General features: G+C 63.7%; 5 protein-coding genes across 7 annotated transcripts; 2 read left to right on the top strand and 3 right to left on the bottom strand.

Moving 5' to 3' along the window:
• Positions 1 to 614: 614 nt before the first annotated feature.
• Positions 615 to 7,627, bottom strand: SARM1 (sterile alpha and TIR motif containing 1). The gene is made up of 9 exons (XM_054208537.1): positions 7,010 to 7,627; positions 3,839 to 4,457; positions 3,467 to 3,679; positions 3,250 to 3,341; positions 2,501 to 2,736; positions 2,280 to 2,373; positions 1,612 to 1,801; positions 1,398 to 1,519; positions 615 to 823 (listed from the first exon to the last, which is right to left on the bottom strand). Exons 1-9 carry the CDS (start codon positions 7,468 to 7,470, stop codon positions 694 to 696), a joined length of 2,157 nt encoding a protein of 718 aa, XP_054064512.1. The 5' UTR covers positions 7,471 to 7,627; the 3' UTR covers positions 615 to 693.
• Positions 7,628 to 8,338: 711 nt separating this feature from the next.
• Positions 8,339 to 13,713, top strand: VTN (vitronectin). The gene is made up of 9 exons (XM_054208547.1): positions 8,339 to 8,423; positions 10,216 to 10,365; positions 10,832 to 10,951; positions 11,274 to 11,591; positions 11,698 to 11,837; positions 12,112 to 12,268; positions 12,396 to 12,545; positions 13,128 to 13,400; positions 13,576 to 13,713. The coding sequence occupies exons 2-9, from the start codon at positions 10,305 to 10,307 to the stop codon at positions 13,692 to 13,694; spliced, it is 1,338 nt and encodes a 445-aa protein (XP_054064522.1). The 5' UTR covers positions 8,339 to 8,423; positions 10,216 to 10,304; the 3' UTR covers positions 13,695 to 13,713.
• A 130-nt stretch (positions 13,714 to 13,843) lies between these two features.
• On the bottom strand, positions 13,844 to 19,898 carry LOC128912506 (kinesin-like protein KIF12). 2 transcript variants are annotated; one of them, XM_054208539.1, is made up of 16 exons: positions 19,827 to 19,898; positions 17,891 to 17,956; positions 17,474 to 17,758; positions 17,213 to 17,288; positions 16,945 to 17,079; positions 16,724 to 16,859; positions 16,374 to 16,465; positions 15,991 to 16,126; positions 15,781 to 15,899; positions 15,551 to 15,655; positions 15,180 to 15,469; positions 14,814 to 14,997; positions 14,620 to 14,703; positions 14,407 to 14,543; positions 14,164 to 14,294; positions 13,844 to 14,020 (listed from the first exon to the last, which is right to left on the bottom strand). In XM_054208539.1, the coding sequence occupies exons 3-16, from the start codon at positions 17,620 to 17,622 to the stop codon at positions 13,956 to 13,958; spliced, it is 1,839 nt and encodes a 612-aa protein (XP_054064514.1). In that variant the 5' UTR covers positions 17,623 to 17,758; positions 17,891 to 17,956; positions 19,827 to 19,898; the 3' UTR covers positions 13,844 to 13,955. The 2 variants fall into 2 exon arrangements, with proteins under 2 accessions (XP_054064514.1, XP_054064513.1); XM_054208538.1 differs by lacking the exon at positions 19,827 to 19,898 and adding an exon at positions 18,288 to 18,404.
• SEBOX (SEBOX homeobox) lies at positions 18,936 to 20,472 on the top strand. The gene is made up of 2 exons (XM_054208556.1): positions 18,936 to 19,238; positions 19,377 to 20,472. The coding sequence occupies exons 1-2, from the start codon at positions 18,936 to 18,938 to the stop codon at positions 19,614 to 19,616; spliced, it is 543 nt and encodes a 180-aa protein (XP_054064531.1). The 3' UTR covers positions 19,617 to 20,472.
• Positions 20,473 to 20,576: 104 nt separating this feature from the next.
• Positions 20,577 to 23,304, bottom strand: TMEM199 (transmembrane protein 199). 2 transcript variants are annotated; one of them, XM_054208555.1, is made up of 6 exons: positions 23,056 to 23,304; positions 22,906 to 22,979; positions 22,739 to 22,828; positions 21,540 to 21,573; positions 21,129 to 21,241; positions 20,577 to 21,012 (listed from the first exon to the last, which is right to left on the bottom strand). In XM_054208555.1, exons 1-6 carry the CDS (start codon positions 23,225 to 23,227, stop codon positions 20,917 to 20,919), a joined length of 579 nt encoding a protein of 192 aa, XP_054064530.1. In that variant the 5' UTR covers positions 23,228 to 23,304; the 3' UTR covers positions 20,577 to 20,916. The 2 variants fall into 2 exon arrangements, with proteins under 2 accessions (XP_054064530.1, XP_054064529.1); XM_054208554.1 differs by having other exon boundaries at positions 21,540 to 21,576; positions 23,056 to 23,302.
• Between the last annotated feature and the right edge of the window lie 13 nt (positions 23,305 to 23,317).

Consider the following 23,317-nt stretch of genomic DNA (forward strand, 5'->3'; position numbering starts at 1 on the left):
AGTTAAGAGCACAAAGTGGTTTCGCAGCACGAGGAGGTGAAAGGCCCTCAAGGAGGGAGCGAACTCCTGTGATAAAGGGACGTTACTGGGAAAGGGAAAGCTGCTGCTGAGCAGTTTAGAAGCCTCTGTGTGTTATCTTTCCCAAACACGGGGATTTCGTTAGAGCTTAGCTTTTATTTGCCCTTTCCTGCTTTCGGCTTCTGACCGCAGTGACGTTCCCGTGGCACCCAGCAGAGGCCATACGATGCTTGTGGACCGTTCCCTCTCAAGCTGCTCTTCCCCCTTCACGTGTCCTCTTGCAATGTACCCCTCGCCAGTTCCCCAGCTTTCGGTACACGCAGAAGATCCCTCCTCTTGGGCCATGCTTCTGGGGGAAGCTGCGGCCATTTGCGAGGGTCTGGACGGTGTCGGTCCCCCTCCACCTGCGTTGCGGGAGGCGTAGCCTGCACGTCCTGCCAGCCCAAGGGACGGTGGAAGGCAACTCGTCCACCTTGGCTTGGGTCACCAGGCACCGTACAAGTGAGTACTGGCCTTTTAGCTTGCATTTGGAGGGTGGAGGGGGTCTAACGAGCCAAGGCCTCGCATCAAGCCAAAGGTACTAAGATGGGGGGGAAAAAATCTAGAGGGAGAAATTTGGCCCCACGTAAAAAAGGGGTCGCCTGGGAAGTCTCTGGAGGGGATGAGGTGCTGGTTCTAGGGCTGCCCCAGGGAGGGCAAGCAGTCCAGGCCATTCTCCGACCCAGCCGAGGAATCCCGGGAGGAACGGCCCTGGAGAAAGCGGATGATTTTGTCGATCGTGGCCTCCTGGTACTCGTGGGACCACCTGTGTTTGAGGGGAAAACCTGAGTTAATTTTCCACTGTGCAAGACGCCATGAGATATCTTGGTGCATGCGGGTCAGGACCCCCTTCCTCCACCCCAGCTCTCTTGGAGCGCCCTTTTCCCCATGGAAAACGGAGCAACACTGGATGCTGCAGGAAAACTCCTTCCCCTGCGCCCTGCCAGGCTGGAGGGCTACGAGCAGGTTGGGATGCCAGCCTGGAGTGCCGGAGGGGGAGCTGGAGGCGAGAGGAACCCAGGTGAGCTGTGAAACCCACCAGCGTCGCTCCTGGCTGGAGGGCTGGGGGCAGGAGGATGGGCGTCCGTCCTCCCAGCAGCAATGGGGTGGAGACCTCTGTCACCCAGAGGAGCCCCGAGCACAATAACGGCAGAAAGGTTATGGTGGGGACCTTTGCTCCCTTCATGCTTTGGAGTACCTGAGGTAATTCACCTCTCCTTTGGCCCGTTCTGCCTCCCTCATCTGTTTCTCCCAATTTCCTTGTGCTCTTTGCTACTGCTCATGCAAGCCGTTCTCTCCAGGTGTCAAGGAACCCCGTGGCGTGGGTCCCTCTCACTTACTTGATACCATTAAATTTCAGGACGGCCCTCATGTCCTTGGGAAGCGTTTCTGGGTCCGGCCACTCAAAATGGTCTGTAACAGGTACGATGTTCTTCCCAGAGTTCAGGGCTGTCACAATCTCCTGCGGGAACATGTGAGTGCTCAGGCCGCGGCCCACGTCAGCGCATCGCCAGCCCCGTCCTGCTCCAACATCCGCCTGACGGCATCTCCTACCTTGTGCACCCAGTCCTTGCACTCGGGGTCTCCCATGCATTTATCCAGCGCGTTTGGCGAGAGGACCAGCACAAAATTGCGGGCGCTCATGACGCTCTGGATCAGCTTGTCCTCAAACTTCCCTGCCTCCAGCTTCTCCACGTCGATGAACACGCTGAAGCCGTGCAGCTGCAGGTGGACCTTCAGCAGGCTGGTGGCAAGAGGGGACAGCACCAGGAGGAGAGCTACGGCCAAGCGCCTGGGTTTCACGCGCTCTCCCGCCACGTTGGCCAAGGCGTGGTGAGACGGAGGAGCAACGAACAGGCTCCCCCAAGAGAACAGCACGGTCCTTGAGGTGCCAGCTGCCAGCCCAGCCTGCTTACAGGTGGCTGGGCCCACACAGAAAACACAGGGAGCAGGACATGAAATCTCTGCTGTGATCCCCTACAAGCTCAGCGGGAAAAAGGGCAAGTCAGTGCCAAAGAGGGCCAGGGTGGCAGTAGCAGGACTGGGTGGACCATAAGCCTGCCCACCACGCAGCTTATGGCACGTGCTGTCCCCATTTGCACTGCAGCTTTTGGCAGCCTCTCCCTGCTGCAGCCTTCAGGTCTCCTGGCTCCACGCTCTTCCCACACCTGACCACCAGCCTTCACTCTGGGCTTCACCATAAGGTTGCCCGCAGGACTCACCTGGCCAGCTGTGACCCGGTGCTCCTCCGGTAGCTGATAAACACATCAGTCCCATCGGAAGCAGTTTGCAGCGTTATAGGGGAGTGCAGCATTTCTAGGCAGAGCGAAGGGCAACCAAAAGTTAAAAATACCCAACAACTCATCCCAAACAACCCCCGATGCTCACCCCCCACCCCCCGCCTTGCTCCGGCGCAGCGAGCAGCAGCGGGACCCACACGCACCCCTTGCAGCGGTGAGGATGCGGACGCGGTGGAAGCCCGTGTTGATGTGGCAGTCCTCCTGCAGCTGCTGCTCCGTCACCCGGTGCAAGAAGTTGCGGTTGATGCCGCTCGTCAGCAGGTTGTAGGTGTACTGGCGAAACTTGGGGTCGATGCTGCCCAGCCAGTCGGCCAGGTTGCTGCGGTCGCAGGTGGAATAGTTTGCGAAGGTCTTCAGCTCCGTCAGCTCCCGGAAAAACCTGGTGGAGAAACAAAGGAAAACGTGGAGTGGGGAGGGGAGGCTGCTGGACCAGACAGGATCTAGAGAGATTTGGTACCACATCTTTTATCTGCACAGGAGAGAGTGCAGCTACATGCCGTGGTGAAGAATGAGCTAAAGGAACAAAGAGATGAATAGCTGCGGGACCGCAGGAGCGTTGGTCCTCGGGACACGGAGGTATGAGGAGCTCAGCTAAGGGAGGAGAAGCTCAGGTAAGTTCCAATCTTTCTGGGTAACTTGCGGGATCCCACCTCCCCAGTGCCATAGGTGGTCTCTCCCCATCCCACATTTCTCCTATGCATTGGCCCCTCTGGGACTGCATACTGCCCTGGAAAAAGCCCTGGCCGTCCAGGTTTCCCACTTTGAGGATTTCTGTTCTTGTCTTTGCAAGAAGGGAAAGGCACAGACCTTTTCCCTGGCTCTGCCACCATGATGATGACCGTGAGAGAGACCAGCGTGCCCTGGTAGCATTCCTGGGGTGCGGTGGTCCTACCTCTTCCGAGTGATGCTGGACTCCATGCCCAAATCCTCCTGCAGCTCCTCCTCCGTCAGTCTCAGGAGAATGTCCCCATCGACCTGGTGGTCCTGCCAAGAGAAATCCAGGCTGGAAAGGTCCCAGGAAAAGCTGTTGGGTGAGATGCTTACACCTCTGCTGCAAGATGGGGCAAAAAGGCCCATCTGGGTGTCCCTCCCCCGGCATGCAGTCCTACCAGGAAGCTCTGGCAATATTTGTTGAATCCAATCTGCTGCAGCCACGTCTGCACCTCACAGGGCTTCCAGTTGGGAACCGTGGGTAGGATGCGCCGAGGAACCTCCTCCCCTATCATGCGCAGCACCTTTTTGGCCAGGGAGGAGGTGGTGCTGCTGGTGGAGTAACACACGACCCTCTTCAGGCTCTGCGTAGCCCCAATCTCACTGAAAATCTGGGGACACAAAGGGAGGAGACATCACAACAACCTGGGCTGGGTCAGCCAAAAAACAGGGTACTCGGTGAGCTCAGAGGGAAGCAAAGGACACCAAGATGCAGTTGTGGCACCCCTGCTCTTTTGCGTCTCCTTCCTCCAGGCCAACCTACCCTTTACCTTTGTTTTCTTCTGCCTGGTTTTGATGGCAGCCTCCGTGCAGAGGTAGAAGGCGGCGATGCACTGCGCTTCCAGCCGCGAGCTATCCAGCAAGGGCACCAGCCGCTGCAGGTCATCCGCCGTCCTCCCCTGGCTGTTGTCGCTGCTGCCCAGCATCTCACAGGCAAACTGCTCCGGGTCCAGCGAGGCGATGAACGGCTCCACCAGCGCCAGCGTCCCCGAGCGCTCCACCTCCTTCTCGATTTCTTTGTTGGTGGCCAGCACCGTGATGGCCAGGCACGCGTGCAGGCGGATCAGTTCGTCGTCCCTGGAGAACACCAGTGGGAAAAGCCACTCCGCTGTCCTCTTCTCGATCATCAGGCGCTGGTTGGCCTGCCCTCCGTACATGGCACAGTTGGCCAAGGCCATGGCGCAGTGCCGCAGCACGATGGGGTCTGTCCAGCGGCACCAGTAGAGGATAGCATCCAGGCCTCCATCAGAGATGAGCTGGAAACAGGTCTCCTCGGTGTGTTTGAACATGTGCTCCAGGATACCGGAGACGCTCTGCGCCAGCTGGGGAACGTCCCGCTCCTTGGCTAAGTTCAGGATCACTCCCAGACCGATCCGAGCGATCCGATCCCTGCAGGAAGGAGAGGCATAGGCAGGTGAGGGGGGCAGACGGCCATGCAGGGAATGAGAACAGTGGCTGGCGTGTGGACTCCCCCCTGCTTCGGTGGCGTTTGCCCCATGACAGCCAGATGTTTCCCTGTGGGACACGGCTGCCAGATACGCTGTCAGGCTGCGGTGCAGCGAGATGTGGCGGGATGGCGTTGGAAGAACCTGCCTGGGTCTGATGGAAGACGTTGTGATGGGACAGGACTTGGGGCATGTAGCTCAGCACCACCATGCCAGAGGTTCTCGTGCTCAAGGTAAGACGTACGTAGCAATTAACAGTGCTGGATAGGCTATAAATAGATCTGCTTTGTCAGCTTTCCTGGGTGTGTGTGAGCTGCTTCGTGTTCAGGGGTGAAAACACATTTGTCCCTAACCCATGCTGTCCTCTGGCTGCTCTCCAGATCGGTGCCAAGCCCAGGACAGGGGTTTCACATCTGGCTGAGCAACCGCACAGAACTGGCCACGGGGACGTGTGACAGACAGGGATCTGCCTGTCCTGGGATGGTAACGTGGAGGCAGCTTGGAGGAAAGCTGTTTATTTTCACGATCCTGTGCTCTCCTAGAAGAGGACAACAAGAGCCTGGGGGCCAGGTGGCTGAGGGCCACCAGCTGTTGCTCAGCCACAGCTGGCCTTGGGAGCCCTGTGCTGCGAGGATGGTCTTAAAATGACACCTGAATGGGGCTGTGCCCTACAAGCATAGAGAGAAGAAGGGGGAAATGATGGGCTCTTGGCTGCCCTCCCATCAGCCTGCCTGGGACGAGGGGGCAGCTCCATCTCTGGCCGTGGAAATGACCCGTTTGGTGCCGCGGTGGAGCTGCTCCATTCACAAGGCACAAGCGCTGGGGCAGATGCCCCGCGCCATGCTGTCCGTGCAGGCAGGGATGCATTCGGCCCCCAGGGACGGTGGGGTGGAGGCACGCTGGCCTCCCCGTGCTGGGAGGCGGGAAGAGCCTTTCTGGGAAGCCTGTGTCCCGCATGGCTCACGCTGACCTTGGGGCGGGTTTGGCAGCAAACACTGTGGAGAGCTCTGGAAATAAAAAGCGCTCAGCCTGGGACTGGCTCCGAGCCCGGACTCGGCCATGGAGCTGGATGACAAACACAGTCCTGCCAGGTGCCCAACTCCCTGGAGACGTGGGATGGAGCCAGGACGGGTCCTGGCTGAGCTGAGCACCGCTTCTGCTGCGCAGGGATGCTGGGAGAGGCCTCTAAGCCAGAGGCTTGGACCCAGGGAGGGACCCTACACCTCCCTGCCATTGCTTGGGTGTTGATGGTGGGTCGGGCTGTGGGGAGCAAGGGGCTGGGGACCCACGGCTACTCCAAGACCTTGGCCCATGAACTGCTCCTGGAGCAGAGGCGGCAACTCCAAGCAGCTGCTTTCTCTTGCCAGGAAGCTAAGTGCTGAATTCAGACCGTGCCAGTGATGTTTCCTGGGATTAATTCCACCCTAATGGACTTTCCTGATTTAGCTGTTGCCTCTTTTTGCCTGCCAGTGCGTGCAGTGAGGCCCAGCCCTCAAGTCCGTGACCTTAGAGCGAGACATATCACCCATGAAGCTGGAGCAAAACCTTGGCCGGGCGTCCTCGACACCCGCCCAGAGCCCTGGCTGGGGTTGGGCACAGCGAGGGCGAGCGGAGCTGGCAGAGCCACGTGTTTGCCAGCAGAGAAAGGCTGATCCTGACCCAGCACGCCACAGGTGTACGGCTCCTCTCGGGGACCGGCACGCTGCAGGCGGTGCTGCCGGGGCGTGTGGGACTGTGTTCATGGTGTTCGAAGGGCGAGCGGGCGCTGCGTCGGCACGGCTGTGCATTTAGATGTGTTGGGTGCTACATGTGCACATGCCACCCTCATACATGTGCCCGTACGCGCGCGCACACACACGCGCTCCCAGCCCACGTGTGAGGATGCTCTGGCAGAGCCAGCCCGACGCCTCTCGCCTCTCCCTGGGGTGCAGCACACGCATCTCCAGCCTCTGAGCCTAGGGACCACGGGGGCCGCTGCCAGGCTGGCCCCCTCCTTAGGGCATCATTCCAGCCCTGGCCAGCAGCAAAAGTCTCTAGGAACCGGCTTCATCCTCCTCCTCCTGCTGCGGTTATGGCTAAGGGGGAGGCGTGTCTTCTCCTTGGGGTGGGATGGTCTGGGCCAGCCAAACCGACCCACCTCAGCCACGGAGGGTGTCTTGTCTGGGTGGCCCCAGGTTGAGGGTGCCTCATGAGGACACCCAGATCCTCACCAGCATCCCATGAGCTGGGGCTGGTCCTCCTCCCTCCAGCCGTGGCGGGAGGTGCCATTGCCTGGGTGTGACCAGCAAGACCCCTCTGTGCTAGTGCCGGGTGTGGGGGGACGCGGTGCGGAGCCAAGAGGGGTTGATGCCCTGGGAGCACCCAGAGCAAGGAAATTTGGGGGTTGTGGGTGGGATGGGTGGAGGAAATCCCTGCTGTGCTCGGGGCGGCAGGTGAGCCTGCCATGGGGAGGGCTGTGCCCGGCAGAGGTGGGGGGGTTTCTCTTTGCAGACTCACCTGTTTTCTGCCACCAGGATCTGCTCCAGGAGTCTTCCTGCCTGGCACTTGGTCTCCAGCTCCGCCGTGTACAGCAGGTTCAGCAGCAGGTCCAGGCCCCCCTCCAGGCGGATCGTGTCGCACAGCACTTTGGCCACGTCCCTCCCCACCGTGGGCATCCCCCAGGCTTCCTCCACCAGCTGGAAGACCTCGGCGATGGCCTTCATCAGCTCCACTGGGCTGGATGCCTGCTTGGCGCGGGCGATGGTCTGGTGCAGGGCGGGCAGGATCCGGTCCAGGGCTGCTCTCACATCCATGTTGACCCCGGGGGAGACCTCCCGGTGCTCCCTGGAGCTGCCCCCCCCGGCCCAGCTCCCCGCCTGGCTCACGCACTCGGGCACCACCAGCCTCTCCGCACCCGCCATGGCGAAGAACCGGCCAAGCTTATAGAGGGAGACGAGCAAGGTGAGCACCATCGGCATCTCCTAGCACAGCATCCTCGGTCACCCGCCCGCCGGGAGCACCCGGCCAGGGCCACCGCGCCGCTTGGGGGGACCCGAGGTGGGCGGAGGGGGGAACGGAGCTGGCCCAGGGTCCAGCCACAGGGCTGGGCTCCCTCTCCCCTCCCTGCCCTGCCGGGATGCGGAGCTGGAAGCGGTGGCAGGAGCCGCCTTCCCAGATCCAGGCTCAGCATCTCGGGTCCTCAGGGGCTGATGTCACCCCGCGCAGGCGCCGCCTCTCCAAGGAGGGACTCATCTGCGGGCAGCAGCATCCCCCTCCTCGCTGCAGATGCTCTGGCATCCCCCCAGACCCCTCCTTCCGCAGCCCTCCGCCTGCCCAGCCTCAGCTGGGGCTTGTCCCTCTGTCCCCATGGATCATGTCCCCCGCCTTGCCCAAGCTGCTGCGGAACCTGTGGTCAGGCAGGGACCCCCACCCCCCGCAGGGACCCCCACCCCCCCCTTGCTCTTGGGACCCTCTGCGACGGGTGAAGGGAGCAGAGGGACAGCCACCGCGGTGGCCGTGGTCACGGTGTGGTTGTGGCCATCCTGGCACTGTGGGTTCGTGGAAATTCAGAGCAGCTCTTCTGGGTGGGCTCGGGATTTGCATGATAAAAGAAAGAGCAGAGGCAGCCTGGGCCCCTTTTGTTTTCTTTTTTATCCAGGCCAGACGTGCTCAGGGCAGAAATGCTTTGGCCACTTCTTGCCTGTGTTGGGAGGAGCAGCTTAAATCCTTGGCTCCAAAACCAGGTTGTGGCCAGCTCAGGCTGAGACTTAAATTCAAGTTGATGTTTTGATGCCACAGAGGCCCTTTTAATCCTCTCTGAATCCACTACGCAGGGACAGACAGAGGAAAGGGACGTCAGCTCGCAGTGAAGGACGGTAAACAAGGCGACCTGAGCGGCCCGGTACCGCAGGAGAGGCTCGGCACAGAACCAGTAAGGATTTTCCTGATAAATTATTATTAACTGGGTGTAACGATCGGGGCTGTTGCGATGCAGAACAGCAGAGGGGTTCGCTGCCTCGGAGGAGGCTGCTGCTTGTGGCAGGCAGAATTCAAACCGTCCCCTTAGGCTTGTCCTGACCAGCCCAGAGCGCTTTGCTTCGCTTCGCTTTGCTTTTTGAAAGCGATTTCTAGCACCGGCAGCCAGGGCTCTGGGAATAGCAGGGATTCCCGGCCTTTCCCTGGGGGATCAGCCTTATGTCGGAGCTCTCCTTGCTGGGGAGAGCTCAGCCCTTGGCTGCAAGGGCTCCCCAGGGCCACGTTACCCAAACCAGCCCCTCTCCTGGCGTCTCCTCCTGCCATGCTTTGAGCACAGCAGCCAGGGAAGGGCTCTCCGAGCCTTCATGGGTCTGCGGCTGCTGGTGGTGAGGAGCCTGGAGCAGCAGGAGGGAGCTTTGTCTCAGCCGATCAGCAAAAGCAGCTCAGACGCCGCCCAGACCTTCTCCCCCCCGTAGCATCTCTCAGGGCGCTTGTCCCCGGGCTCGATTCGACAGGGACGGGATGAAGCTTTAGGGCAACGCGGGCCTGGTGCTCGCCCCCGGGGACAACGCCAGCCCCGCCATAGCTGTGGCCAGGGTGCAAGGAGCGGGGTGACGGGGCTGCAGGAGAAGTCCTGCCCCGACAGCCCAGCGTCCGGTGGCTTCCTGTGGCTTCAGCGGGACTTTCCAGGTAGAAATGCCTTTCGCAACACCAAATCAAAGCTCTTTCCAGCAAGGGTGGGAGCAGCCCATGCCGGGAACTGCCCGTGTCTGAGCTGGCAGAGGCGGGGCCCTTGGAGAAGAGGGCACCCTGCTCAGGTCCTTCTCTCCCCAAACCTTCCATCACTCGTTAAAGCCCGGAGCGGTGCTGCTCCTGCCCCGGGGACAGGACAGACCCCATGGAGCTCCTGTCCCAGCAGTGCTGCGGCAGCAGAGGCAGCCGGAGGCACTATCTCCATAGCCTCGTGTGCCTTTGCTCCTTGCCCCCGATTAAATAAACATCCCGGAGTTATCAGGAGCTGCCAAAAGAGCTGAGTCGACATTAATTAGTAACCGAAAAGTCTGGCCAGAAAGGGAATGACGGGAGCAAAATACACAGGCTTTTGTTTGCCTACTGCAGTGAAAGTGCAGAGGGCTCCCCGCTCGCCCTCCCTCCCTCCCGGCCGCTCACCTCTGGCCTCTGGTCCCTGTGCCCAGAGGTGGCACCTTCTCCGTCGCCAGCCCCGCCGTGCCCTGGGGCTCCCCGGCGTCTGCTCACAGCCTTGCCGGCATTGAGAGAGCTGAAATCCCAAGAGCAAGTCCTCCAAAACGGTGACATTTTGGGCAACCATAAGCCCAGGGCTTTTCCCTTTGCCCTCTGAGCACCGCTCCTCTGTCCCCTCTCATTTGGGTATTTGTCCCAGACTGGGGACAAAGCCCCCTCGAGACGGAGGCTGCGAGCTTTAACACCATGAGGTTCGCTGTGGAATAAGTGTGGCAGAAACTCAAAACCGGTTCCTGGCTCTGGCCTGCAGCTCCCCCCTCCTTCTCCCTGGACCGCTGCCCACCCCGCACCCTGGCCAGGGAAGCGCTGGCAGCAAAAGCATGGCCAGCATCTCTCCGAGCCTCCTGCGTTCATGGGGAGCCCCGTCCCCTGGCAAAACGCGGCCAGCTCGGCGTGGGCTGCGGGGGCTGCTGGGTGGGAGAGCGTCCCTGCCCATTTTTCCTCTGCTCCGACCTTGGCCTGTTTGTTTTCTCCCGCCGGGGCAGGCTGAGCAAACAGCGGATTCCGGGTCCCCGGCCGCAGCCACCCTCCAGCCCGCACAGTCGCAGGAGGGCTGCGCTCCCGGCCGCCCAGGATGAGGCTGCTCGTCCCTGCCCTCCTACTAGCCCTGCTTGCCACCGCCCGTGCTGCTGAAGGTGAGCCCGAGCTGGCCAGCCCCACGCCAGCTGCCTTCCCCTTGTAGCCAGGGATTGGGATGGAGGGAGTGCAGCTCCTGGGCTGGTGGAGGGGCTGGGGAGCCCGGGCAGGGTGAGGAGGGGGACCAGGTGGTAGCCGTGGCCACTGGCCACGTTGGCTACACCTCGCAGCGTGGGGAGAAGGCAAGCAGGCAGGACAGGGTATCAGTGGTGCCTGGGCAAATCCCTGTCCATGGACCCCCCCCACAGCCTGGCCCATGGCTCCCATCCCAACAGGACCTGGGTGGGAGCAGGGAGAGGTGCCGCTGTAGCCCTGGGGATGGGGGTACCCATGGAGAGGTGGGGTCCCCCCATTTGGGCTGTGCCCATGTTTGCTTTCACCCCTGGGGCTGGGCTGGGGGGGAATGCTCTGACCCCGCTGCCCACCCCACATTAGTCCTCCTGCGCTGACCATCGGCTCTTGCAGATTCCTGCGAGGGCCGCTGCGATGATGCCTTCGACGCGCGGCGCAAGTGCCAGTGCGACACCCTCTGCGTGTACTACCAGAGCTGCTGCAGCGACTACTCCACCGTCTGCAAAGCCAAAGGTACCAGCCCCATGGCCACCCTCCCAGCCGGAGCAGGGGCTGCCGGGGTGGCCGTGGGTGCCCGACGCTGCGGGGGCTTGAAGGGGTCCGTGTTGGGCCAGCTCTGCACCCACCCGCGTCCGCAGGGTGAAGGCAGTGCCAGGATTTGGTGCTCAGGGTGCTGCAACACCAGGGGTTTTTGGCAGCCGGCTGTCTGCCGCCCGCAGCGTGGGGTCCCGGGGGTGCGTGCAAATCCGTATTGCCTGGGAGCAAGCGGCTCCCGCACCTGGATCCCGTGGGAGATGCCCAGGGCTCCTGGGAACCAACCCACTCTCTCCTGCAGTGACCCGGGGAGACGTGTTCGCTTTGCCGGAGGACGACTACCTTGACTACAACCTCCCTGTCGACTTCAGTACGGTAGGGGACACGGAGGCACCCCCCACAGAGGTGCCCCCGTCCCTGTTGACGGTGCAGCCCACGCTGGAGACCGAGCCGGACCCCGAGGAGACGCTGACGGAGGTGCCTGTGGAGGTGGTGCCCAGCACCACGCCGGATGGCGCCGGGGAGCGGGACCCCGTGGAGGAGCCCGAGGAGCTGTGCAGCAGGAAACCTTTCGACGCCTTCACTGACCTGAAGAACGGTTCCCTTTATGCTTTCCGAGGTACCTCGGAGACCTTTCCTGGGCACATGGGACACACTGCCAGGCCGTCACCCCATGCTGGCGGCTGCGGTCCCTCCTGCCACTCCCACCTGCCCTCTCTCCCCAGGGAAGTACTTCTACGAGCTGGACAAGACGAGCGTGCGGCCCGGCTACCCCAAGCTCATCAGCGATGTCTGGGGCATCGAGGGCCCCATCGACGCAGCCTTCACCCGCATCAACTGCCAGGGCAAGACTTACCTGTTCAAGGTGGGCAGGAGCCTGGCTGCAGGGCTGGGGGTACTCCCGGGATGGCCGGCACGGCCCCGCAACCCGCCCCGTCCCCACCCTGGCACCCTCCACACACACACACACACACGGTGGCTGCCAGATATCCCCAAATCCCTGCGGCTGTCCAGGGCCCCAGGCAGCCCCAGCTTCACCAAGGGGCTTCCCAGCATCCACCCGCTCCCCCCAGCAGACCTGTGCCTGGGGGATGCTGCACCCAGCCCCCTGACCCCCCCCTCTGTTCCGTACCCCCCAGGGCAGCCAGTACTGGCGCTTTGACGACGGAGTCCTGGACCCCGGGTACCCACGCGACATCTCCGAGGGCTTCGAAGGCATCCCGAACAACGTCGACGCTGCCTTCGCCCTCCCCGCGCACAGCTACCATGGCAATGAGAGAGTCTATTTCTTCAAGGGTAAGACGTGCAGCCCCCCGGCTCCCGGGCAGAGCACGGCACCGTGACCGTGGGGAGGACAACCCTCTAGTTACTGCTGCCCCCCAAGTGTGTGTCGCCCGCTAACGCCCTGTGTGTCCTCTCCTAGACAAGTTATACTGGTCGTACGACTTCGCCCACCAGCCCACGCAGGCGGACTGCGAGAAGTCCTCCCCCTCGGCCGTGTTCAACCACTACGCCTTCATGAACCGCGACAGCTGGGAGGACGTCTTCCAGATCCTCTTCGGCAGCAGGATGAGTAAGGGCTGGGCCAGCCCCCGGGGAAAGGGCTGACGTGTGCCATTATAGCCCACACTGATGGGGCACGAGGGATGCAGGTACCCGGGGAGCGGGGAGCGATGCCCGGGAGCGCAGGCAGGCTGGATGAGCCGCTGTGCCGAGCAGGAGCCCAGGCTATGCACAGGAACCCCCCCAGGCCACAGCTGCATCTCCCACAGCATCCCAAATCCCAGCCCCCCTCACGCCCCACACTACCGAGCCCATCCCTGGCCACCTCGCACCACAGCGTCGCTGCTGGGGACTGTTTATTCCCGCTGGAGCTGGAGATGCCATAAGAAAACCCCAGCCTTGGGCAAAAGAAATGAGAGACGGAGGAGAGGAGAAGGGGGGGTCGGCAGCACAGGGCTGATCCCAGCCACGGCGGGGTGAGGACCCGGCTCTGCCTGGTCCGTGTCCCCGTCACTCATCCCATCCAGGCTGGGATCCTTTGGAGCATCCCTGGGGGTCTCGGAGCAGGTGCTGGTGGGCTGTCTGTGGGGCTGGGCTCGGCTTGCCCCCATGCGTCGCTGCCCCTCTGACTCGCCCTCTGCCCCTCTGCCAGCCGGGGCCAGCAGCCCGCGGTACATCAGCAAAGACTGGCGGGGGGTGCCCAGCCGGCTGGATGCCGCCATGGCCGGCAGGATCTACGTGGCCTCCCAGCAGCCCCGGAGGAGGAAGTCTCGCCGCCAGCGCAAGAGGTACAAGAGTCACCGCTCACTGAATTTGGGCTTCTGGAGATGGCTGCAAAATGACTCCGAGTCCGCGGGCATTGAAAGCGACTGGCTGTCAGGCTCCCAGTGCAAGACCCTCCAGAGCGTCTACTTCTTTGTAGGAGGTGAGTCCGGGGCGGCGGGATCTGGGAGAGATGCGTGACTGGGGCAGGGAGAGACCTCCTCTCACTCTGCGATGTCCCCGAGCTCCGGGACACGGTGGGAAGGTGCCCAGAGCTGGCGTCTCCCCGCAGCTCTGCCCCACGGGCAGTCCTGACAGCCATCTCCCCTTCTTCCCAGACAAATACTACCGCGTCAACCTGCAAACCAAGCGCGTGGACCTGGTGCAGCCCCGCTACCCGCGCTCCATCGCCCAGTACTGGCTGGACTGCCCGCAGCCCGGGGAGGAGAGCACCTGAGACAGCCCCCCCAAAGCCGCCCACCCGAGAGAGCCCCCCCCGCAGCCGCCGGGCAGCACAGCCCCGAGCTAGAGAGAAATAAACTGTGAGTGCCGCGCAGGCTGGAGAACGCTGTCTGTCCGTCCATCCATCCATCCCGTCCTTGTAGTCCGAGCTCCCTGTGTCCCCGAGGGCTGTGGTCGTCCCCCCAGGTGTAACAACCGCGCGTGGGCTGAGCCGGATCCCCGCTGCTGGCCCCCTCCACGGCGCGCCTGTGGCTGCTCAGATCTGCTCCGCCAGCCAGTCCGGTGCCTCTTCCCACTGGAAGAGAGGGATGGTGCCGGCGGCTGCCAGCCGGCAACGGTGGGATCAGATCTCCAGCGCCCCCGAGATCAGTTCCACAGCCCCGTGCCTGGGCTTGGGGTGGGTACCCATCCCCGAGGGACCCCATCCCCGAGGGACCCCATCCCCGAGGGACCCCCCTGCTCACCTTTCGGCTCCGGCAATCCCGGCCACGGCGGTGCTGATGGGATGACCCTTCCCTCGGGGCTGGGACATCGCTCAGTGCCTGGCAGCTCCCGGGAGAGCGGGTTTCGCCGAGACGTACTCTTGCCCCGGCTCCTGCCGTGAGGACACATGAACAAACCCCGACCCACTGCCCCACCACCCCCCGTAACCCCAGGGGCTTCCCGAGCTGCAGGTGATGCCCGGGGGGGTGGCCTCAGGCTCTCACCGCTTCCCCTGGTGCGGCTGGGGGTGCCCGGGGAGCTGACGGGAGCCGGGCAGAGCCGTGTCCTCCTGGCCGGGCGGCAGGACACCGGTGCTTCCCTCGGGGGGGACAGGCTGCAGCGCGGGGGGCCCTGGCAGCACCTGGGGGCGAGCAGAGTGGTCAGGCTGCTGTGCCACGCTGTGCCACCCCTCTCCGAGGACACCCCCGGGGCCATACCTGGGACATGATGGCATCGGCCGGCCCGGGGCAGCACTGGGGGCACCCCGGGCAGCCGGGGCGGCCGGGGGCGGGAGGCAGCTTCTGCAAGAGGGGACGGACGGCAGCGGGTGGGTGGTTTGCGCATCCTCACCCTGCCGTGGTCACAGCCCCACATGGGGATGCCCGTGGGGCCTGGGGCCACCCATGCTCACCGGCAGCCGGGGACCAGAGGCGGACGTCGCGTGGGGCTGCCGGAGCCTCGCGGAATGGCCGGGGGGTACACGGGGGGTGCGGGCGCTCCGGAGCCGGGGCTGGCTGTCACAGGAGCTGCGGGTGGCTCTGCGGGATGGGCCAGCTGGGACATCACCGCTGGGGTCTGGGGACGGCCGGGGCTGCCTGGGGAGCAGCGAGGGAGCAGGGCAGGGCATCGGCAGACTCTGGCAAACCTCGGAGCCCTGCCCGGCCCCAGAGAGTCCCCGGAGAGGCTGGCTGACACACGGTGCCACCCAGCTAGGGGTCTGGCTGCCCCACTGTCCCCCTGAGCCCCTGCTCATGGGTCCTGCGTGTTCCCCCCATACCTCAGCTGCTCGTTCTCCACCACGAAGTCCCGCAGGAGGCCATAGAGGCTGGGCCAGGCTGGGGCTCCCTCCGACGGGAGCTGCCCTTCGAGAGGGGAGCGACGCAGCCCTGCAGGGCCATACCTGCCTCCCCAGCCTGGCCATGCCCCCACCCTCGGGGGGGTCCCCGGGACCTCCACACTCCTCGTCGGCACCATGGGCAGGCACAGCTGCTGGCGCAGGGAGAGGTTTTCCAGCTGCAGGGCATGGATTTCTTCCTCCAAGCTTTGCAGCAGCTTCTCCCGGGACACCTGGGAGCACAAGGAGGTGGCTCGGGGCGGGTTCCCAGCAGCGGGGCTGAGCAGCCTGCCCGCAGCCCCTGCCTGCTATACCCTGTTGACCAGGGGTCTGGTGGTGACCCTGCAGGCCCGGCTGGCGTAGTGCAGCGTGCTCAGCGTCTCCGAGAGGCAGCGCGAGGACGGGGAGATGCAGGCGACCTGCCGACGAGGAAGAGCCGCAGGTGAGCTGCCAGCCAGGGGGTCTCGCCCGTCCTGATCCAGCCTTCCCAGCCCAGCCCCCTGCAGCTCTGTGGACCCCTGCCCAGCCTCCTCCATGCACGTACCATCAAGGTGACGCCTGAGCCGCCCAGGGAGCGGGCCAGCAGCCGGGTGAGCTTGCTGTCCCGGTAGGGAATGTGCGTCCGCTTCCCTTGGGGTTTGGCCAACAGGGAGATGCAGTGTCCTGCCGAAGGACGAGCCACAGATGGTGTAAGAGGGCTCTGACGGGGACCAGCAGGTCGTGGTCCCGTGGTGGGGTGTCCCCGGGCTCTTACCCAGTGCCAGGAGGCTGCGGTTGATACTGTTGGCCTCCACGGAGAGCTCCCCGCTGGAGCCGGTCTCCTTCACCCGCTCGCTGCCGGCCAGGTCCACGAAGCACAGCGTGCCCTGCTTGCTGGGGCAGGCACCGGGCTGGGGGGACATGTGTTGGAGGGGGTCATGCTCTGGCCCCCCCACATCTCTTCCCGCTGGCCCACAACAGTGTCCCAACCCCTGGGTCTGGGATCAGGCTCCCTGCTGCACATCCCAGCCCCACCAACGCATCCTTGGGGAGGAGGATGTGACCCTCCACCCTGGGGCTGTTTGCACCCCCACAAAGAGCCCTGTTTCCCCCCCCTCAAGCCCTTCCCCACATTCCCGGAGCAGGACGCGTGCTCACAGCCCGGCTGCGGACATGGATGGTCAGAAGAGCGTGGCTGCGGCTCGAGTGCCTGTTGAGGGCGTGCGCCGAGGTCCGTCTCCTCTGGGATCCTGCCGGGGGGGGTGGATTGAGAGCTGCAGGGGGTCACAATGGCCCACGCCCAGGCACCACCACTGCGCACCCCCTGCCAGACACGAGCCTGCCTGGGCTCTGCGACAGGACGAGGAGCTGCCCCTCTTGGCTGCCATCGGAGCCCCACCAGTCCTGGAGACAGCTCTGTGGCAGGCTGAGACCCCCCATAGCGGGTCTGGCACCCCCCCCCAAACATGCCCCTGCACAGCCCCAGCCCTCTGCCCGTGGCTCAGCACCTTGCAGGAGCAGGTCAGCGATGGCCTCCAGGCTCTCGAAGTCCACGCTGAGCTGGTTCTCCACGTAGAAGCCGCGGGTTTTGCTCCACCGCAGGGGCAGGGCACATGGTGGCCCCGGGCTCAGCAGGTCCCGGACCTGGGGGGTGGTACAGCGGAGGGGAGGCACCAGGGGAGAGGGAGCATGGGGTGCCAGCAGGGCCTGTCTGGGTGGCTGAGCTTACCTGCTCGTTGTAGATCTCCAGGTAGGAGGCACTGAGAGCCAGGTCAGAGCCGTGGCTCCGGCTCTGCTCCAGGAGGCAGGCAAAGGACCTCTGCATCAGCCCCAGCAGCCCCGGGGCCGCCGGCCGCGTCTCGGTCTGCGGAAACACCGGGGAGGGCGTGCAGTCACACCGCTTTGGCACCCACCTCCTCCCAGCACCCACGACCAGGTGAGAAAAGCCCGTCCCACCTTCAGGATCAGGTCAGCCTGGGGAGAGGACAGCTTTGTACCTGGGTGAGGGGTCCCATCAGGGTGTAGGTCTTCCCCGAGCCGGTCTGCCCGAAGGCAAAGACGGTGCAGGAGAAGCTGGGGAAGATGCTGAGCCTCAGGCACGGCCCCAGGCGGTGGCACGGGGATGCCACCTCCCGGCACGGCCCCGGCAATGCAGACCCAGCAGCGAGGCGTGGATGGGTGCAGCGCAGTGGGGTGAGCTGGGGGGCTGGGGTCCGCGGGGGGGGGGGGGGGGGGGGGGGGGGCTCGTCAGGACTCACCCGTCTATCGCCAGCTCCACCAGCTGCCTCATCCCGCTGCCTTCGAACACGGCCTCCTGCGAGGCTCCCGTGTCGAACACGGCGCTGAACCCGAAGGTGGCGTCGTGCCTGGCCGCGCTCACCTGGGTGCAGGGACGGTGGCGGCTCATGGGCTGCTGCAGCCCCCCCCTCCTCGCCCCGCACCCCAGTGGGGAGGTGGCACTTACGTGGACGGTGCTGTTGCCAAGGCTGTGCACAACCTGCCGGTCACCTCGCCGCGTCTCCGTGCAGGTCAGTGGCCGGACCCTAATGGTGGGGTGGGGACACAGAGGTGTCGCTGTATGGGGACCCCAGGGAGCCCCCCCGCAGTGCCCCTGCCCCGGGCAGGAGCGATGGCGGTCCCCACCATGTCCCCGAGCCCTTCACGTTCCCTCTTACCTCAGCACCACTCTCAGGCGCGTCTCTCTGCCCACCACGGGGCCCTCCCGCTCCTCGCCGGGGCTCCTTTGGGGAACAGAGGGCAGCGGGGTGGTGGGTGCCCCCCCGGCTGGGCACCTGCCCGCAGGCACCCCAGGGGCCGGAGCAGAGGGGCCCACGGTCGCGCTGTGCTCGCGCTGTGCTCACGCTGTCCCCACTGTGCCCCAGGGCCTGGCAGGGGACAGAGTGCAACATCCCCCCGCCATATCCCCGCAGAGGGACCGCCCTGTGCCCCCCCAGCCTTTCTGGGGTGCCAGCCACCCCGACGGCTGTATCGGCCGGGGAGGGCCAGCTGCCCAGGCCCTGGTTGCTCCAGGGCAGGGTGCCCTCCGTCCCCTCCGTCCCCTCGCCGACTTACGGTCTCTCCTGTCCCCGTGGAAGCGTTTTGGGCCGTGCGCCCGGCTGGGGCTCCCAGCCCTGCTCCCCCCCCGCCTCCATTCGCCCCCCAACACCCGTCGCTCAGGGTGGCCGCAGCGCCCGGTCGGTCCCGGCAGGAGCCACCGCCAGCCGGCCCCGGCTGCCCCGCACAACAGGTACCACCGCTCCGGTTAAACATTGACCGGTGCCAGCCCCGCGGGAGAGCGGCCGAGGCACGGCGGGGGGCGACGCGGGGAGGGGGGGGGGCAGGAGGTGGCACCTCGGCCCTGGGGGCCGGGGAGGGGGCGCAGGGAGCCCCGGGCTCCTGCACCAGCTGGGGGTCCCCGACCCACCGAATCTCATCCTCTGTGCCCCGACGGTGGCGGGGGGGGGGGTGGAGGGGAACCAGTACGGGCAGCTGGTGGGGTCACTGGTCCCCGAGGGTGCTGGGGTGGGGGGGGGACCCGTCCCTGCGGCAGCCGGGGTGATGCCGTCGGGGGCGCGGAGCGGGGACCGGCTCCGGGAGCCGCCGGGGAAGGGCTGGGGGGGCGCAGCACCGCCCGCTCGGGGCGGTCCCAGCCCGCCGGGGGGGGCTCAGGGGGGGATAAAAGCCGGGGCGGCGGCGGCGGGGCCGGGGGAGCCGGGCAGGATGAGCGCGGCCCCGGGCACCTCCCGCGCCCCCCAGCCGCTGCTCCGCTTCCCCGACGGGGCGGGCGGGCCGGGCGGCGGGCGGGCGGCGGTGGCGGTGGCGGCGGCGGCGGCGGGGGTGGGCCGTGTCCCGGGGCCGTGCCCCTGTCCCTGCCCGGGGGGGCCACGGAAACGGCGGCGGACCACCTTCAGCCGGGGCCAGCTGTCGGAGCTGGAGCGGGCCTTCGCCGCCGTGCCCTACCCGGACATCGCCACCCGGGAGCGCCTGGCCGAGCTCACCCAGCTGCCCGAGGCCAAGATCCAGGTGAGCGCCGACGGGAACCCCCTCTCCGTCCCTCCCTCCGTCCCTCCCGGAGGGCCGGGACCCCCCTCCTCCGCTGGGCCGCGCCGTCGGGCCACTGTCTCATGGTGTATCCCCCCCCCTCCTCCATGCCCGGCTCAGGTCTGGTTCCAGAACCGCCGTGCACGCAGGATCCGCAGCGCCAAACCGGAGCCACCGCCGCTGCCACCGCCCAGGGAGCGGGGCCCCCCCACGGCACCCCCCGACAGCACTACCCCGAGCCCGGACCCTGCTTTGCCGCCGCTGGGAGCCCGCAGCCCCACTCCGGGCCTCCCCACCTCGCTGGGCTCCATCTCCGACCTCATCTACAGTGCGGCCATCACCAACCTGGGCGAGCCATAGCCATGGCAGGGACCCCCCCAGCACCGGGGACCTCCCCCCGGCACCAAGACCCCCCCCCAGTTTAGCGTTGTGATTTCATTAGGGTGTGGAATTACTGCCGGTCCCAAAGGTCCCAAGGATGTCATCCAATATCCTAAATGCCGGTGCGGCCATGGCGGGGCCAGCTCCCCATCAGCCCCCTAATACCGACTAATCTTTTGGAAAAAATACCTTAATCTGAGGCCGTATCTGCGGATGATTGTGGCGCGGCCGCCCCTAATCCGCAGGCACGTTCGCAGGTGCCGGCAGATCTCCCCCGTATCGGATATTAAAGCGTGTTTGCAGAGGGGCTTAGCTGCCATCAGAACATTAATCACCGTGTCCGGCCCTGGCAGGGTGCCCACCCGGCAGGTGTCCGGGCCCAGCAGTGCCAGCCTCGGTGACCCCTCCCCACCCGTGGGTGCACTGAGCTGGCTCTGCTCTGTGGCACCCAAGAAGCCCTGGGGCTCTGTGTTGAGGTGCGTCCCCTCCCACAGAAGCCGGGTCCCCTTTGGCAGGGGAGGTAGAGCCACGCACCCCACAGCATGGGCAGCTACAGCTCGTGCTCCTCCCTGAGGCACCGACAGCTGTGGGTCCGGAGAGGCTGTGGGGGTGCCGAGCTGCTGCAGACAAAGCCAAGCTGGGTGCCAGCCCCGACGTGGCTGCACTGGACACCGTTGTCCTCCTGAACTGGAGGGGGAAAAGCCTCACCCCAAAAAACAAGCTGGGTTGGGTGCTGCCACGCGGCTGACAAGGGAGTAACACTGTCCTGAAAGCAGGCGAGGGAGCAGGCAGGAGCAGCAAGGGCAGGCAAAGGGAGGTTTCAGCTGGAGCAGGTTGCGGGATGCAGAGGGAGAGGGAAGATTCACAGCTCTCTACAGTGTCTTTTAGATGTCAGGTCAGTGTTTCGAATAGCAACAGACATCTCCCATCAGGCAGGAAGAAGTTTGCAAACACGCAACGTTATTTATTTCCAGAATAAAAGGACAGCAACTTCACAGGAGAACAGCAGGAGCTAATGCCCCTCTCTGGGCTGGCCTGGTGAGAGTCCACAGCTGTCCCTTCTTCTCTTCCGCAGCTGCAGGATTTTTAATCCATGATTCATTTCAGGAACGTTAAGGAGCGGGAAGCAAAGGATGAGGCCTGAGGAATGCGGCAGTCTTCCCGGTAACAGGAGCAGGTACAAACAGATGGTAAAAGAGAAACCTGCCCCAGATCAATGACTCCTGGGGAGGGCAAAAGCCTCCAGCACGAGGGCCGCAGTTCACGGGGATGTGTGTGATTATAGTTTCCCAAGGTCCCCTTCAAGGGTCCGCACCATCACATACAGCTCAGCCAAGCCAACCACCGAGGCCACAATTACCGCTGACAGGACGCGCTGGGGACACAAAAAGAGAGATAAGTGACGCTCCGTGTGTGCGGTCAAGCTGCTGCTCCTGCCTGGCCGGCACAGAGCGTGCCACAAGCGTGCCCCCAGGCCACGGGCTCACTCACCGCCGCGGTCTCTGCAAAGACGTACTGGCTGCCCAGGTACGTGCAGGCGAAGGCGGCCACCACGGTGACAATGAAGTTGAATATGGTGATGACAACGGCTTTAACAGAGCGAACTGGAGAGAAGGGGGAAAGATGATTGCTGTAAGGTAAGGGTTGGAGAGCAGGGCTGGGGACAAGCTGTAATCCTGCTACTGGAGCCTGCCTCAGGCTGCCTCAGCTGGACTACAGGAATACTCGAGGATTCACGTGCTTTATGCCTCCAGAAATATTTATAAGAACGACAACCAGGCTGCTCCTTTACTTGAGGAACGCTTTTGTGCATTAAAACCTGAGATACTCCGAGAGGGAAGGGACGTCTGATGACTGACCTGGAGTTACACACTGCCAGGCATCAGCAGGACAGGCACTCACCTTGCCTCCCAAATTCGGCCAATGTCCCATTCATCTGCTAAAAGAAGGGATTAAAACAACTTGTGATCCGTTGTATTTTAATGTTAACTGCATAATAAAAGCAACACCAATGCCCTGTGCTGTCCCTAAGACTCAGAAGTTGAGAGCTGCCGGGGGGCCCTGGCAGCAGTCGGGCAGGCTGTGGGGGAGCAGCAGCTCCACAGGGCCTGGGTTTCTCTGGGTTTACGTTTGTGGTCCGATGCAAGGATGCTGAGAAGGGATCATTTCTAGTCAAAGCACTTCTCAGTGTGTGAGCATTTTCTTGCAAGTGGGTTCTCTGCTGCAGGTTTGTCTTTATAATAGAGACACTAAAGGGTGTCACCTTGTCACTCACATTCACGCAGTGGGCAAGAACTAAATGTTGTAAAGCTCTGCATGCTCTTTGTCAAATCAGACATGGTGACACAATTTAAAACACCAAATACTGGGGGGGAGGCAGGGAAGAACATGATGAGCACACAGATATGGGAATACTCCTCTGCTTCTCTGTTACTTGAAAGGAACGCTGCTGCCATTACTACACAGCTCTGCTAAAACCACTCCGGTTCATAGATAAAGCGGCCAAGTTTGACAGCAAAGCAGATCTTCCCACAAGAGTTAATGCAACAGGAGGATTAGTACAGGGACTCAAACACACAGGGACAACAGACACAGCATGGAGGAGGGACAGCAGGACAGGATCACGAGGAAGGGATGCTGGCTTGTCCAAACGGTCACCATGCCAACAGAGCTCACCTCTTCCTTGGAAAGAATGAGTGCCCAAATATTACACTGTTATTTTAGCTTTTACCTTGACATGAGTGATCTCATTTTAAAACTATGATGAAAATGTAACTGTTCAGAAAAAGGCTGCATGGATACTCCCAGTAAAACATTTACTGTAGGTGCTCTGTCTCCCAGATCAAAACCTGAGATCTTTGGCACAGTGAGCTGTTCCCAAACATCAGCATCTCTTCTATTTCACCATCTGGTTATGCTGTCCCACCTCTGCCCTCAACACTGCAGCTGTTGTCCCCATGCATTTACAGCGTGCACCCCTACGCACATTCCCTCTGTGCTGCACTCTATGGGGCAAATTTCCTTTCCTCTCTGTCAGATAGCTAACAGCCATGCTTTTGAGGAATGCATCCTGACGGCGGGCAATGCAGAAGGCCCCTCACCTGGCCGGTGATGTTGCGGGTCATCCGCTGGTACTCCTCGTTGGCCAGTTTAGCCTTTATCCGCTCCAGCCGGGCCACCAGCTCGGGGTTCTGGGGGAATAGCAGAGCCACTGTGAGGGCCGGGGACTGCTGCTGTCTCCTGCGGCCGGTACCCGGCCCTCACCTACCCGCGGCGGTACCGGCACCTCAGGCAGGTGGATCTCGCTGCCTTCCAGGAGCTCATGTAGATACAGCGGGGACCCTGCGGGTGGGGGACGGGGCGGTTAACGGCGGCCGGGCCTGTCGCAGCCTGTCGTGCCAGGGCCGGCGCGGCCTACCTGCCTCCCTCAGCGCGGTGTGCAGCCTCCGCAGCAGGCTGAAGGGCACCAGGGCGCCTTGGGAGGCCAGTGCCGCCTCCAGCTCGGCCTGCAGGCCGTCGGGCAGCCCCGCCAGCTCGCCGCCCTCCACGGCCTGCCGCAGCCGCCACCCCGCCAGCACCGCCGACGCCATCTTGCCGGGCCGCCGTCGCCTAGGCGACACGGAACGCCATAGAGAGCGCCAACGGGCTAGAGCGGCGCTGCCCGTCCCGCGGGGGCCGCC

Source organism: Rissa tridactyla, chromosome 7 (genome assembly GCF_028500815.1).
Source record: "Rissa tridactyla isolate bRisTri1 chromosome 7, bRisTri1.patW.cur.20221130, whole genome shotgun sequence".
NCBI lineage: Eukaryota > Metazoa > Chordata > Aves > Charadriiformes > Laridae > Rissa > Rissa tridactyla.